This window comes from Leopardus geoffroyi, chromosome X (assembly GCF_018350155.1).
Source record: "Leopardus geoffroyi isolate Oge1 chromosome X, O.geoffroyi_Oge1_pat1.0, whole genome shotgun sequence".
Taxonomy (NCBI): Eukaryota; Metazoa; Chordata; class Mammalia; order Carnivora; family Felidae; genus Leopardus; species Leopardus geoffroyi.
The window spans coordinates 59,573,753-59,589,639 of NC_059343.1; the positions used below are offsets into that span (position 1 = coordinate 59,573,753).

At 39.3% G+C, this 15,887-nt stretch overlaps 2 protein-coding genes across 7 annotated transcripts in view; both read right to left on the reverse strand.

Annotated features, from left to right (window-relative positions):
- The window catches only part of PHKA1 (phosphorylase kinase regulatory subunit alpha 1), a 175,147-nt gene that overhangs the window by 128,682 nt on the left and 30,578 nt on the right, over positions 1–15,887 (reverse strand). For all 6 annotated transcript variants that reach the window (XM_045472339.1, XM_045472342.1, XM_045472341.1 and 3 more), the window contains exons 6-10: positions 9,168–9,248; positions 4,231–4,329; positions 3,072–3,218; positions 1,832–1,885; positions 228–350 (exon numbers count right to left, since the gene is read on the reverse strand). In XM_045472339.1, coding sequence (XP_045328295.1) covers positions 228–350; positions 1,832–1,885; positions 3,072–3,218; positions 4,231–4,329; positions 9,168–9,248 — 504 coding nt within the window. The remainder of the gene's footprint in view (positions 1–227; positions 351–1,831; positions 1,886–3,071; positions 3,219–4,230; positions 4,330–9,167; positions 9,249–15,887) is intronic.
- On the reverse strand, positions 9,537–13,403 carry LOC123595108 (probable ATP-dependent RNA helicase DDX46). The gene is given in 2 exon segments (XM_045472346.1): positions 9,537–12,726; positions 12,728–13,403. Coding segments are annotated over 2 exon segments (3,090 nt in total). The 5' UTR covers positions 13,132–13,403; the 3' UTR covers positions 9,537–10,040.

Sequence of the window (15,887 nt, forward strand, 5' to 3'; positions counted from 1 at the left end):
TTATTGTGCTCTCTGTATTTATTAAAGGTCAAGTCTGAGCAATGGCAATATCCAGGTCTTTCAACTCTTAACCTAGTGTCCCCAACTGCTAGTCTCTAGAAGACAACTCTGTCTCTTCCCTATTAGGGAAGAATTCCATTTGGTCACAGGGTCAGCACAAACATTAACTGAAAGAAGAAGACATAACAAAAACATTCTGCTGAAAAGCTCTTTCCCCAGCACATTACCTGTTCTGCATTGCCACTAAAGACCCCATCAAGAATAAAGTATGTCCAGAACAATGGCCATTCACACTCAATGTTTTCAAATAACTTCAGCTCAGATGGTTCATAGTACAGACGGTTGGGATCCTGGTAAAAACACAATAAACAAAGTCTATTTTATCACTGCAAATTCAGACACATATCTTTAGTTCAGAGGTATCACAATACAGCCTTGCAGAGCGTGTACACACCCCTCCTCCCTTAGCAAGTACTTTGTGATATGACTTGTAACCCGTAGAACTGGGATAAAAATGACACCATAGGCAAGTATGTGAAGAAGTGATATTAATTCCTAATAAACATGGGTTTGGTTTTGTATTTGTTAAGTTTGAGGTAGCAGCAGAACGTATAAAATGAAATGCTTCAAAGGACAGCAAGAGAGATGAGGATTTGGGAGTCATCCTCGTACAGGTGACACTTGAAGCACAAGTTACAAATGTAGTAGCTACATATAGTGAATAGATGACCTGAGAACGGAATCTTGGTTATGCTCTCATAGTTTGGTGAGGAAAAAACAAAAAGAATGAGGATAGTGTAGAACTGTATAAATTAAATAGGAAAAGAATTTCATGAAAATGGAAGGGTAGGTAACAGTAATGTACTACAGAGAAGGCAAGTATAATGAGGAGTGGGAAAAGGCTACTGGATTGATCACTTGGGACATTCTGATGGTATTTCAGAGCATAATTTTAATAGATCAGTAGAGATAGAAATCAACAGGACTAAAGAATAAAGTAGAAGAAGGAAAGTAGACCAGAAGAGTTTGAGCTCGATGATTAAAAAATGTTTACATTCCTAGTGAAGTGCTTCTTATTGACCATTCATTCCTTTTAATAATACTTAACTTTCTCCATTGATAATTCCAAGGAGAATTTTTGACAGGTGGAGCAAAAGCAAGTTAACTTTTCAAGATCAGGTACCGTTTAGAACCAACCAACCACAAAAAGGCGGAAGGGGGAAGAAAGCGCTATTGAAGAAAAGAGTTTTCCCTTTGTAACTATTAAATATTTGGGAGGAAGATACTTTGAGACTATTCAAATATTCTGTTTCTGCTTAAACTTTCACCCACTGATTTAAGCGTCTGTCAGTAGCTCTTTCCTGAAACTAACCAGCTGCAAGAGGTGGAAGAACTACACCTTCCTCTATTTTATTTAATCCATAAAGGCTCACAAATAGAACTTGGCAACTAAGCCCAACAAAGGTAGGAAACATTAGTTACTGTAACCAATTTAGTGATTATTTTATTTTATATATGTTTTTAAAGTGTATTTATTTTGAGAGGCAGAGACAGGACAAGTGGGGGAGGGGAAGAGAGTAAGGGAGAGAGAGAATCCCAAGCAGGCTCTGCGCTGCCAGTGCAGAGCCTGATGCGGGGCTCGAACTCATGAACCTGTGAGATCATGACCTCAGCTGAAACCAAGAGTCAGATGCTTAAGCAACTGAGCTACCCAGGTGCCCCTTTAGTGATTATTTTAAGTACCACCAGTGAGTTAAATATTATCTGAATGAGACTGCAAACAGTACTGACCATGCTACCTTGGACTCATTTTGGGGGAAAAGAAACCCACCTCTTTGGGAGTTTTATATCCATCTCGTAGAAAGCGACAGCAACCATAACGACCCTGGAAACCCAAAGAAAAGAAACAGTGGAAGCATGCACATTGGTATAGCCATATAGTCAATCAAATACAGCCTTTGCAAGAGCTACATGTGCCAATCTATCACCAATACAGATACAGTATTTAAAAAATAATAAAATATAATCTAAAAAAACCTTTGATAACAGCCCAGTAGCAGAAACTGATTTCAGAAATCAATGTGTGTTCAAGTGAGGGCTAAGTTACAGGCTCTTCCCTAAAGCAGAGTTTCTAATAACTCTTTCATCACTTTCCACCATAGGATAAGTCTGTAACAGCCCAATTACTATGTGGGCTGTTCACACAGCTCATAAGAGATGAGAGGCTCAAAAAAAAGACAATATATTTTTAAAAGTTTGATAATTTGAGACTTAGACAAGAGTTGCAAAAACAGTACAGAGAGTCACCACTACCCTTCAATCACTGTCCCTTTATATTAACTTCTTACATAACCACAGAACATGAATAAAAACTAAAAAATTAACCTTGGCACAAGACTATTAACCAAAGTACAGAACTTATTTGGACTTTGCCAGTTTTTCCTTCTTTCTTTTTAAATATTTGTTTTTGAGAGAGAGAGCGAGTGAGTGCACAAGTGAGCAATGGGCAGAGAGAGAGAGAGAGAGAGGGAGACACAGAATCTGAAGCAGGCTCCAGGCTCTGTGCTGACAGCTCAGAACCCACGATCTGCAAGATCATGACCTGAGCCGAACTCGGACGCTTAACTGACTGAGCCACCCAGGCGCCCTGCCAGTTTTTCCACTAACGGCTTTGTTTTTTCTTGTTCCATATCCATTTTAGGATCCCATTCCATTTAGTTGTCATGTCTCATTAGTCTCTTCCAGTCTGTGATAGTTCCTCAGTCTTTCCTTGTCTTTCATCACCTTGACAGTTTTGAAGAGTTCATCAGTTATTTTGTAGAATGGCCCTCAATTTGGTTTTGTCTGATGTTTTCCCATGACTGAGATTACACGTTATTTGCATGGATACCACACTGGCGCTGTGCACTTCTCAGTGCACTGTATCTGGGGCCACATGATGTCAATATGCTTTATTACTGGTGGTGTTAACCCTGATCATTTGGTTAAATCGCTGACTCAAGGCTCCCAAGAGAATTAATTTCTCTTTAAAGTCAAAGACTTAAAGAAAAGAAGAGCACATATGGACATACCTGAAGCTTGGTGATGATTTCTTGCTTTGTAAGCTCCACCAACTGGCTATCTTCTACTGCAAAGGCTGGGAACGAAATAACTGAAAGTAGACTAGCATCTACCTCTTTGGATGTTGAAGCCCGGGGGAGTAGTGAATTAAGGATAGACTAAAAAGAAAGAAAGAAGTCAAATGTGGCACATTAGTAGTTAAGTTGGGATTATAAAACTAACAGCTTTAATTTCAAAAGATTTATGTGGAAGAGGATCATTCAGGAGAAAACCCAAAGATTATTCAATAATAATTATTCAATTATATTCAATATTGAATTCAATGATAATTCAATAATAATTTCTAAGTGAGAGCTTAGAAAACTAGTTATTTGTGTAAATTATCCATTGTCTTAACACTGTTCTCAATGCTTCCCAATCCTGGATCTTAAGCAGCTACTAATGGATGAAGAATAGACTAACATCATCTTGCCCATAGTCCCCTTGCTCCATTGGCCATTTAAGGGTAAAGATAAGAGAAAATGTAGCTGCTGAGAAGCAAGATGTGGAAGGCTCAGCTCCTCAACTGCTGACATTTATCTTTTCCAAGGAAAATTTCACATTTTAAAATTAGAAGATGAGTTTATATTCATTATGGGTATCTAATCAGAGTTTGAAGGCAAGGAGAAGGTCATCTTGCCAATGAGAAGAACGTTAATCTTTCAATACAGAGAGTAACCCTAAACAAAACTGAAGATACGTATTTTTGCCACTTAAACAGTCTAATCTCCAAACATCTCAGCCCAGAGCCAACTGGGGACAAAAGAATATTTCAAAGCCACTATCAAGAAGAACACTCAAAATCACTCACCTCTTGTTCTCTTGGCATATTTAGAAAAGGAGATATTCACGAGTAGAACCCATAGACCCTTGATATGACAACAGTGGAGAATTCTGCACAGTATGGTGGGATCCCTTTATAACCATGGATGAGAGAACAGGACTGTGATCTATGTTATAGTTCATGCTATATCAGGCTTATCTCAGTATAGGAAGTTTGGATAAGACATTTTTGGCCCATGATAATAAATCAGATTATGTACTCTCAGGTCTTTTTATTCTAAAAGCCATGCTAATTCTGAGTCTGGGTAAGAATAAAATTTTCTATAATGTGGTCCATTATTCTCTTACCTGGCAGTGTTGTACTTCATCAGCCAGGACATGGATAACTGATTGGGGCCCACCTTTCACACCAAATAGGTCCAGTTCATCTAATGCTTCCAGGGCTGCCTGTGAAGGACAAAGAAAGAAAGACCATTTTTAGCAAGAGATATATTCTTCTCCCTGTACCCCAGTATCATATCAGTGCATATGAAGTCATTTTGAATATGCTCAGCAGAACAGAAAAAACGATGTAGCATTTTTTATTCCCAGGGGCCTCTGAGTTTTTCTTTACCTCCCATATTGTCCCAGAGACAGTTAAGATGGAGGTTGTAAACTTCTTTTCATGATAAAAACCCTCAACAAATTCAATATGGAAGAAACATACCTGAACATAATAAAGGCCATAGACAACAAACCCCACAGCTAACACTTGCTGTGATGAGCACTGGGTGATGTATGGAAGTGCTGAATCACTATTTTGTACACCAGAAACTAATATTACACTGTATGTTAACTAACTGGAATTCAAATAAAAACAAAAAAAACATTGAAAAATTGAAAGCTTTTCCTCTAAGATCAGGAGAAAGACAAGGATGCCCACTCTCACCACTCTTATTCAACATAATATTGGAAAATCCTAGCTAGAGCAATTAGGCAAGACAAAGAAAATGCATCCAAATTGGAAAGAAGTGGCAAAACTGTCATTATATGAAGATGATATAATCTTGTATATTGAAAATTGTAAACCTAACCCCAAACTGTTGGAACCAATCAGTGAATTCAGTAAAATTACATGATATAAAATTAACATACATTAATTGTCTGTACATTAATGACAAAAAATCATCTGGAAAAAGAAATAAAACTATCCCATTCACAATATCATCAAAAGCAATAAAATACTTAAGGATAAATTTAACCAAGTACAATGAAAACTACAATACTTTGATTTTTTTTTAACGTTTTTATTTATTTTTGAGACAGAGAGAGACAGAGCATGAACGGGGGAGGGTCAGAGAGAGAGGGAGACACAGAATCAGAAGCAGGCTCCGAGCCATCAGCCCAGAGCCTGATGCGGGGCTCGAACTCACGGACCGCGAGATCGTGACCTGGCTGAAGTCGGACGCTTAACCGACTGCGCCACCCAGGCGCCCCAAAACTACAATACTTTGATGTAAGAAATTAAAGACACAAACAAATGGAAAGATATTTCATGTTCAATGGATTAGAAGGAATAATATCATTAAAATGTTCTTACTACCAAAAGCCATCTATAGATATGATGCAAGCCCTATCAAAATTCCAATGGCATTTGTCACAGAAATACAAAAACAATCCTAAAATTTGTATGGAACCACAAGACACCAAATAGCCAAAGCAATCATAAGAAAGAAGAACAAAGCTGGAGGCATTCATGCATCCTGATTTCAAACCATACTACAAAGCTATAATAATTAAAATATTATGGTATGGGCATTAAAATGGACAGACCAATGGAACAGAATAAAAGCCAGAAATAACCCTGCATTTACAGTCACTTAATATTTGACAAGGGAGCCAGGAACAGTCAATGCAGAAAGAATGGTCTTGAAGAGACAAATGGTGTTGGGAAAACTATATAACTACATGCAGAAGAATGAAATTGGATCCCTACCTTATACCCTCACAAAAATTAACTTAAAATGGACTAAACATAAGACCTGATACCATAAAAATTCTAGAAGAATACATAGGAGAAAAACATCTTTACACTGTCTTTGGCAATGATTTTTTTGGATATGACACCAAAAGCACAAGCAACAAAAGCAAAGATCAACAAGTGGTATTACATCAAACTAAAAAGTTTCTGCACAGAAAAAGATACAATTAAAAAAATGAACAGGCAACCTATGGAATAGGAGAATATATTTACACACTGCATATCTGATAAGAGGTTAATATCCAAACTATGTAAAGAACTCATACAATTCAATAATAAACAATTAAAAAATGAGCAGAGGAATTGAATATACATTTTTTTCCAAAGAAGACATATGAACGGCCAATGGATACAAGAAAAAATGTCCAAAGTCATTAATTAACAGGGAAATACAAATCAAAACCACAACACAATATCACTTCACACCTGTAAGAATGGCTATTATCAGGGCGCCTGCATGACTCAGTTAAGCAACCAACTCTTGATTTCGGCTCTGGTCATGATCTCGTGGTTCGTGGGTTTGAGCCCTGCATCAGGCTCATGAGGACAGTGCAGAGCCTGCTTGGGATTAATTCTCTCTCTCTCTCTACCTCCCTCTCTCTCTCTTTCTCTGCCCCTCCCTGGCACACACACACTCTCTCTCTCTCTCTCAAAATAAATAAATAAACTTAAAAGAATGGCTATTATCTAAAAGACAAGTGGTAACAACTTTTGGCGTCAGAATGTGGAGAGACGGGAAACCTTGTACACTGTTGGATGGAATGCAAATTGGTTCTGTCACTATAGAAAACACTATGGGGGTCCCACAAAAACTTAAAATAGGACTATCATATGATCAACCCAGCAATTCCACTCTTGGGTATATAGTCAAAAGAAATGAAAAGAGGATATCAAAGGGATATATGTACCCCCATGTTTATTGCAACATTATTCACAGAAGTCAATATATGGAAACACTAAGTGTCTGTCAACAGGTGAATGGGTAAAGAAGACGTGATACACATACACACACACACACACACACACACACACACACACGTAATGGAATATTATTCAGCTATGAGAATGAAGGAAATCCTGCCTTTTTGTGACAATAGAGATGGACCTTGAGGGCATTATGTTAAATGATATAAGGTAGACAGAGAAAGACAAATACTGTATTATATCACTTATATGTGGAACTTAAAAAGCCAAACTCCAAAAAACAGAGTAAAATGGTGGTTACCAGGGGCTGGGGGATGGAGGAATTGAGGAGATGTTGTTTAAAGGTACAAACTTGCAACCAGTAGATAAATAAGTTCTGGAGATCTAATGCACAGCATAGTGATTATAGACAACAATACTGTATTATCTAAGATTAAATATTAATTGTTCCTACCACAAAAAAGAAATGATAATTATATGATGTGATAGAGGTGTTACCTAACTCTTTGGTGGTAATCATATTATAATAAAAACATATCAAATCAATATGCTGTGTACTTAAAACTTACACAATGTTATATGTCAATTACATCTCAATAAAAATGCATTTAAAAAAGATATGACATAAGATAAAGTTACAGGATTATCAAGTCAAGCATCACACTTTAAAAATAATTTGAACATGGCACAGATGTATTTGTAGTAAACCACTAGTGTGATACCAGTACATAAGAAATACCACAAGTTGTCTGGATATAAGATACTAAAATACAATAGCCATTAGGTATTGGCGCATCACTGAGTTTCCACAGAGAAGTGAATAGTCTAAAAAGACACTATGATTGACTTAAAGATGAAAGTTACTAGTCACCAAGGCCAAAGATGAGTTTCCATGTTTTTTTAAAAAATAGAATTTACTTATTAATTTCTTGCTTTTCTTGATTATAAAAGTATACCATACTTGTTATAGAATATTTTGAAAACATAAAAAGTATGGAGAAGGCAAAAAAGTCACCCAAAATAATGCTAATATTTTCGGTATGTTCCCTATTAGTTTTCTCTATGCAAATCTTTCTATAGTTGAGATCATGTTTCATATAAAATTTGGTTAGGATACTACAGCGTAAATGTTTCTTCATATTATGAAAATTCTTTATTTCAACATAATATTCTCTCATATTTATTTAACCATTTAACAACTGTTGGAAATTTAGGTTGACTTTATTGTGTGCTTTTAATTGTGTTTTATTTTTTAGGTTCCACATATAAGTGAAGTCATATGCTATTTGTCTTTCTCTGTCTGGTTTATTTCACTTAGTATAATACCCTCTACATCCATCCATATTGTCATGAATGGCAAGATTTCACTTTTTCCTATGGCTAAGTAATATTGCATTTTGTATGTGCGCATGTGTATACGTATCTCATCTTTATCCATTCCTCTATAGATGGACACTTAGGTTGTTTCCATATCCTGGCTATTGTAAATAACACTGAAAAAAGATATATATATATATATCTTTTAAAAGTCAATCCGTGTCTTTTGGCAGGATAAACATTATAATATGTGTGATCCTATTCCTGCTATCCTATTTTATGCCTTCTTGCTGTCTCCAATAATAAGAGCTGAAATTAAGGCAGGAGCAGAGGGAAGGAAAAGATGGAGTCAAGTGGAAAGACAGTGATGATGATGATAATGATGATGATGATGATGATGATGATGATGATGATGATGATGATATGTGGGATGCAGGAGAGTGAGGAGGGTTCAGGATTGACAGATGGTTCCCTGGTATCGAGTTGTGTCAACTGGTGTATGGAAGGGCAAGTCCTCTTTTTGTTTTTGTAATGATAGAGAAGATGAATTTAGTTTAAGATATGTTCTCTGAGGTCTCTGTGGTATATATAATTAGAGATATGCTACAAAAGCAGTTGGATATATAAATCCGGAGATTATGAAAGAAATCTTACCTACATGTCCATAGTTCTATGGGAGAATCTGAATTTACCTGTGTTTTAAAAGAAAAATTTGGAGGCACCTAGATGACCTAGTTAAGCATCCAACTCTTTATTTCAGCTCAGGTCATGATCTCATGGTTTGTAAGTTCAAGACCTGCATAGGGCTCTGTGCTGACAGTGCAGAGTCTGTTTGGGATTCTCTCTCTCCCTCTCTCTCTCTGCCCTTCCTCCACTCGTGCTCTTTCTCTCTTTCAAACTAAATAAATAAACTTTAAAAAAAAGAACAATTTGATGATGGTCCAAATTCACGTTAAGCCTTCATCTACGGCAAAGGTGTATGTCCTTTCCCCACACTTGGTATAAACAAAGCAAGAAAAATTACCTTTGCCATTCCAACTGAACTGGCATTCAATTCTGAGATCCCTTGGTTTGTCTTGTCTCCACGTTCCCATATCCCGAAGTCCTAGCATAAAATAATCAACATACCATTAGCAAGTCATTACTACTAAATGCTTACTAGACACATAACCCTTGAATAAAAAGCACACATAGTAGCTAATTTGCCATACATGTGTGTACCCACAATGCTTACTAAGGAGATACCAATGAGTTGGGCTGCCCCCTAGCTATTTTCCTAGTAGCTTTATTTTATTTTTATTTTTTTATACTACAAATCTTTAATTTTACAAAACTGAAAAGCAGTCCAACTATTGCCCATTTACGATGATAAAAACTGAAACAAAAACTCTGAAACATTTTGTAAAAATTCTATTATAACATTCTTAAATCCAGTTCATACTGTTCCAATGAATCAAGTAAGATTTAAGCTCAAGGAGGGGTGGGGGGGACAAAATATTAGAGAATTTTACCTTTTCTGAGGAGATCACAATTTCATTTCAAAAGGATATGGTGAGTAGCCCCTAGTGACTTGTGTACTTTATTACCGTTGATAGAAAGTCCAAATATTTCCATTTTTTTAAACTTCTGGAATTTTATCCAGACATTTAAAATATTGCTATTTAAACTTTACATTAAAGGGCATCATACTCTGAAAACAGGCCTGCTTTAAATATAGTTTGATAATTCTGGTGGTACTTACTGAAAGAAGATTTCTTTAGCAAATACTGGTTTCATGTATTTAAAAAAATCAGCAAGACAGAATTTTAAAAATCTTCATTTACAATACATTGTAAACTGCAGACAACTGCCACATGTATCACAGACCAGCACAGGTAAAAAGTTTTTTTGAAATATTTTATAAGACTTTGTATCTTCCTTTATTTGTTGGTTGGTATGAATTTTGCAGCCGAATCAGTTCTTCTTTTATAAGTCTGGTGATTTCTGCCTTTGCTTTCTGCACAGCCAGTTCATTGGCACTTTCAATTGCCAAGTAAATTTTCCACTCTCTTTCCTTAGGTTCTTTGCCAGGTGGGAAATATGTTCCTCTGATTGTAATTGCGGCGTCAGAATATTCACTGATTCTCTGCAGAGCTTCCTTAGAGGTAACTTTCCACCTAGCAGTCTGTGGGAAGTCATTGATCTCTAATTCTTCTTCATATCTTTTAAAAGATTCATTCTGTCCACCATCTTGCCTCTCCTCTTCTTGTTTCTCCAAAGGCACATAATTGAGCTTAGCATTGATCTTTTCAGCAAGCTGCTCTGCAATGGTTTTTGCAGACACAGTGGGAGCCAGGATGGTGCCGCCTCTGAGAATTGCATTGGTGGCCTGTTGCATCACATCTACCTGAGACTCAATGCCCAAATTCTTCTGAGCATTGATTCTAAGAGCCAGTCTCTTAGCTATTTCTAATTTCTCGGCATTTCCCACAGTTGGAGCAGGAACACTAGATGTTCCAGGAGCAGCCATATCTTTTACTCTCTTCTTTGAATTAAACATACTTTCAATTTGTTCATCAATGTCGACTGCAGCATCCTCATCATCTGAATCTTGCAAAATGAGAGCTGCTTTTTGCAACTTCTTCCTTTCATTAGCCAAAGCTTGTTCTGTTTCATCAAACTTGAATCCCTTACCAGAGAACCCACTACTCTTTTTAATTATTTTCCCTTCAGATTTCTGCTGATCTTTGAAATCACTCCAAAGTTTCTCCAGATCAGAAGACACCGCAGTTCCTGACAAATCAAGAGCTTTAATTATGTCACCAGCATGGCGAACTTGATCTTCTGTGATAAAAGTATACGCATAACCTTTATTGCCTGCTCTTCCAGTCCGTCCCGCTCTGTGCACATAATCCTCATAATGGTTGGGGCAGCTGTAATTTACAAGAATCAGATGTTTCACATCTAAACCTCGGGCAGCAACAGAAGTGGCTACAAGAAGTTTGCAGGTCCCATTCTTGATGTCATTTATGATGCTATCTCTGTCATATTGATCAATGCCTTCATGAAGAGACATGCAAGGATAAGATTCTCTCATTAAATCTTTCAGAAGACCATCTGCATGTTCCTGCTTATCCACAAATATAATGACAGATCCCAATTCTTGATAATGGCCGAGAAGCTCAAGTAACTTCAAGAACTTCTTTTCTTCTTCAATCACAATCACTTGTTGTTCCACATCTGAGCAAACCACGCTTCTGCCTCCAACCTGCACTTCAGTGGGTTTACTGAGGATTCTGCGAGCCAAAGCCTCCATAGCTCTGGGGAAAGTAGCTGAAAACATAACTGTCTGTTGATCAGGATGGACATTATCCACAATGCGCATGACCTGTGGTTCAAAACCCATGTCAAACATTCTGTCTGCTTGGTCTAAAACAACATATGTTACTCTTCCAAGATTTGTGACCCGACCACTATTATCTGCTAACATGTCAATCATTCGACCAGGTGTGCAAACAATAATTTCAGCACCTCTTTTCAGCTCAGCAATCTGCTCACTGATTCCTGTTCCTCCATAAACACAGACCACTCTAAGTCCCAGGGTCTTTGAAAACTTCTTACATTCTTTAGTAATTTGTAAAGCCAGTTCTCGAGTTGGAGTCATGATGACAGCTATTGGCCCCTCTCCTTCTTCTAATGATCTCTGATCCATGATGTGTCTAAACATGGGCAACAGAAAAGCAATGGTCTTTCCGCTTCCTGTCTTGGCAATACCAATCAAATCTCGTCCAGACATTATAGCAGGAATCGCCTGGGACTGGATTGGCGTGGGTTTTTCATAGCCATGCTTTTTGAGAGAATTTAGGATCTTCATGGAAATTCCACACTGGACCCAACAGTTAATTGGTTTGGGGCAACCTTTTCCCTTGACAGTAATGCTTTCCATTTCCGACCGAAAAACATTTACCTCCTCTTGAGACATTTTTGCTAATTCTGGAACTTCAACATAAAAGTTTTTTCTGAATGGTTCATATTCAATTTTTCCATGATCCACTGGTTCTAGAAGCTTTCTCTGTTTTGTCTGGTAGCCTGTAAGGGCTGTCTGAAGATCAACTTCTTCCTCCTCTGAAGAATACTCCATGGCATCCTGGTCATTCTCCATTAGCTCACCTTTCTTCTTATCAGAATCTACCACTGCTTTTTTGGTTGTCACTACAGTGACAACTTTTGTGACTGTTGGCCCAGACTTCTTTTCATTCCCTCCACCACCCTTCACACTTCGCATATTAAACTTTTTTACTTCCTCTTTCACTTCTTCCATGTAAGCATCTAATGGATCTAACTCCTCACCCTCCATTTCATTTCCTTCCTTTTCAGCTTCTGCAGGACCATCTTCATCATCATCATCATCTTCTAAACTCCATTTTTTCCCTTGTTTCATCTCTTCAATTTCCTTTTTCAGTTCCCCAATGTTTTCCATGGCCTTTTTACGTTGCTCCTCTCGCCATTTTTCTACTCGTTCTTTTCGCTTCCTCATTTCTTCTTCCAGCTTATTCTGATCAAAGTTACCAGCATCTTTTTCTTTTTCATCCTCCTTGTCATCTGTCTTTTTTCTTCTCTTTAGAACTTTCCCCACTATCTGTTTTCTCTTTGGACCTAGACCTATTCTCAGCTTTCTTGCTTTTATTGCCAGGACTTGAGGATCTGGATTGCCGGCCTCGGCTTCTACTCCTGGAGTATCTCCTGTCTCGACTTCGAGATCTTCTTCGCTCTCGACTTTGATCTCTCTCTCTACTTCTGGAACGCCTCAGGCGCTTCCAGTCTCTTGACCGAGATCTTCTTTTATCCCTGCTACAAGACCTCTCTCTCCTTCTATCTCTATCTCTGCTTCTGGACCGCCTGTCATCTCCACGTTTACTTCTTTTGTCAGGTGAGCGACTTCTAGATCGACTTCCAGAGCACCCCCTTGATGCTGACCACTTCCGATAATGGCGTGACTCCCGGCCCATGCTGCTGGCCGCGGGAAAAGCGGCACCCTTCGGGACAATGCGCAGGGTAACCGGACAAAAGAAGAGGCCGCGCCGCCCTCAGCTAGCTGAGCGAGGAGCAGCACTAAGAGAGAGCAGCAACTCCAGCGGTGGCAGCCATCCGAGAGCAGCCAACGAAAACTTTTCCTAGTAGCTTTAAATTCTATTGGGATCTCCGAGACGTTGGAAGACTCCTCAACAGTTGATCAGCTCAAGAACTATAACTCAGTTCATGTAGAGAAGTGCTTCTAAAAACTTTTCATCAAAGCAGATACAGGGGTTCTAAAAGATGGAGCTTAAACAGTACCCCAGTGTTCTATCTTTATTATCTATTCTAATTTTACTCTCTATTGTCACTGACAATGTACCATGCACTAACCTATGCACTTTACACTGCTACCTAACTCGATCTTTATATTTTATAGATGATGAAACTGAGGTGCAAAGAGAAGTTAAGTGACTCACCCAAGTTCACACAGTGACAGAGCTAGGATTAGAGTCCAAGTACTCTCAGCCCAAAGTGTAAATTCTTAACCATAGCTTTATATGACCCCTTGATAATGCAAAGATAACATGTAAAATTACTTTTTAAAAACTTTTTTATTTGAAAAAACTTCAGAGTTACAGAGAAGTTACAAAAACAGTACAGTGGGTTTTCATAGACCTTTCACTCAACTTCCCCTAATGTTAACACCTGACATAACCATAATACAATGGTCAAAGCTAAAAAATAAGCATTTGTACAATTCTAGTAACCAAATTATGGACTTTGTTAGGATTTCACCAGTTTTTCCACTAATAGAATTTTATGTTCCCAGATCCAATCCAGAATACCACTGCATTTGTCATGCCTCCTTGGTCTCCTCTCATCAGTTACGACTTCTCAAGTCTTGTCTTTCATGACCGTTACACATTCTGAAGACCAGTGGTCAGACATTTTTATAGATTTCCCTCAATTTAGGTTCACCTGATGCCTTCTCTTGATTATATTAAGACTATGCAGGGGACCGGCAGAAGATGGAGGCGTAGGAGGATGCTGGGCTCACCGCGTGTCCTGCTGATCACTTAGATTCCACATACACCTGCCTAAATAACCCAGAAAACCACCAGAAGACTAGCAGAATGGAGTCTCCGGAGCCAAGTGCAGACGAGAGGCCCACGGAAGACGGTAGGAAGCGTGGCAAGGCAGTGCGCGCTCCACGGACTGGCGGGAGGGAGCCGGGGCGGAGGGACGGCCCGCCAGCCAAGCAGAGCCCCGGAGTCTGGCTCACAAAAGCGGAGGGGCCAGATGCAGTGTGTTCCAACAGCAAGCGGGACATAGCACCTGGGAGGTCATAAGTTAACAGCTCTGCTCAAAAAGCGGGAAGGCTGGAGGGCAAAGGGAGGGAGAGTTGCTGAGCCCCAGGACGACAGAGCTCAGTTTGGCAGGGAACAAAGGTGCTAGCCAGCGCCATCTCCCTCGTCCATCCCCCAGCCATTATCCCAAAGGGAACCAGTTCCTGCCAGGGAACTTGCTTGCTCCGCGCAAACACCCAAGCTGTGCTTCTGCGGAGCCACCCCTCCGGCAGCGGGTATGACTCCCTCCCGCTGCCACAGGGCCCCTCCTAAAGTGGATCACCTAAGGAGAAGCGAGCTAAGCCTGCCCCTCATGCCCCCGTGCACCTTGCCTACCCAACCCAGCTAATACGCCAGATCCCCGGCACCACAAGCCTGGCAGTGTGCAAGTAGCCCAGATGGGCCACGCCACCCCACAGTGAATCCCGTCCCTAGGAGAGGGGAAGAGAAGGCACACACCAGTCTGACTGTGGCCCCAGTGGTGGGCTGGGGGCAGACATCAGGTCTGACTGAGCCCCCACCCACCAACTCCAGTTATAAACCACAGCACAGGGGAAGTGCCCTGCAGGTCCGCACCACTCCAGGGACTATCCAAAATGACCAAACAGAAGAATTCCCCTCAAAAATCTCCAGGAAATAACAACAGCTACGAACTGATCAAAAAGGATTTAAACAATATAAAAGAAAGTGAATTTAGAATAATAGTCATAAATTAATTGCGGGGCTTGAAAACAGTATAGAGGACAGCAGAGAATCTATTGCTACAGAGATCAAGGGAGTAAGGAATAGTCAGGAGGTGTTGAAAAACGCTTTAAACGAGATGCAAAATAAAATGGAAATGACCACGGCTCGGATTGAAGAGGCAGAGGAGAGAATAGGTGAACTAGAAGATAAAATTATGGAAAAAGAGGAAGCTGAGAAAAAGAGAGATAAAAAAATCCAGGAGTATGAGGGGAAAATTAGAGAACTAAGTGATACACTAAAAAGAAATAATATATGCATAATTGGTATCCCAGAGGAGGAAGAGAGAGGGAAAGGTGCTGAAGGGGTACTTGAAGAAATAATAGCTGAGAACTTCCCTGATCTGGGGAAGGAAAAAGGCGTTGAAATCCAAGAGGCACAGAGAACTCCCTTCAGACGTACCTTGAATCGATCTTCTGCACGACATATCATAGTGAAACTGGCAAAATACAAGGATAAAGAGAAAATTCTGAAAGCAGCAAGGGGTAAACGTGCCCTCACATATAAAGGGAGACCTATAAGACTCGTGACTGATCTCTCTTTTGAAACTTGGCAGGCCAGAAAGGATTGGCACGAGATCTTCAATGTGCTGAACAGAAAAAAATATGCAGGCGAGAATCCTTTATCCAGCAAGTCTGTCATTTAGAATAGAAGGAGAGATA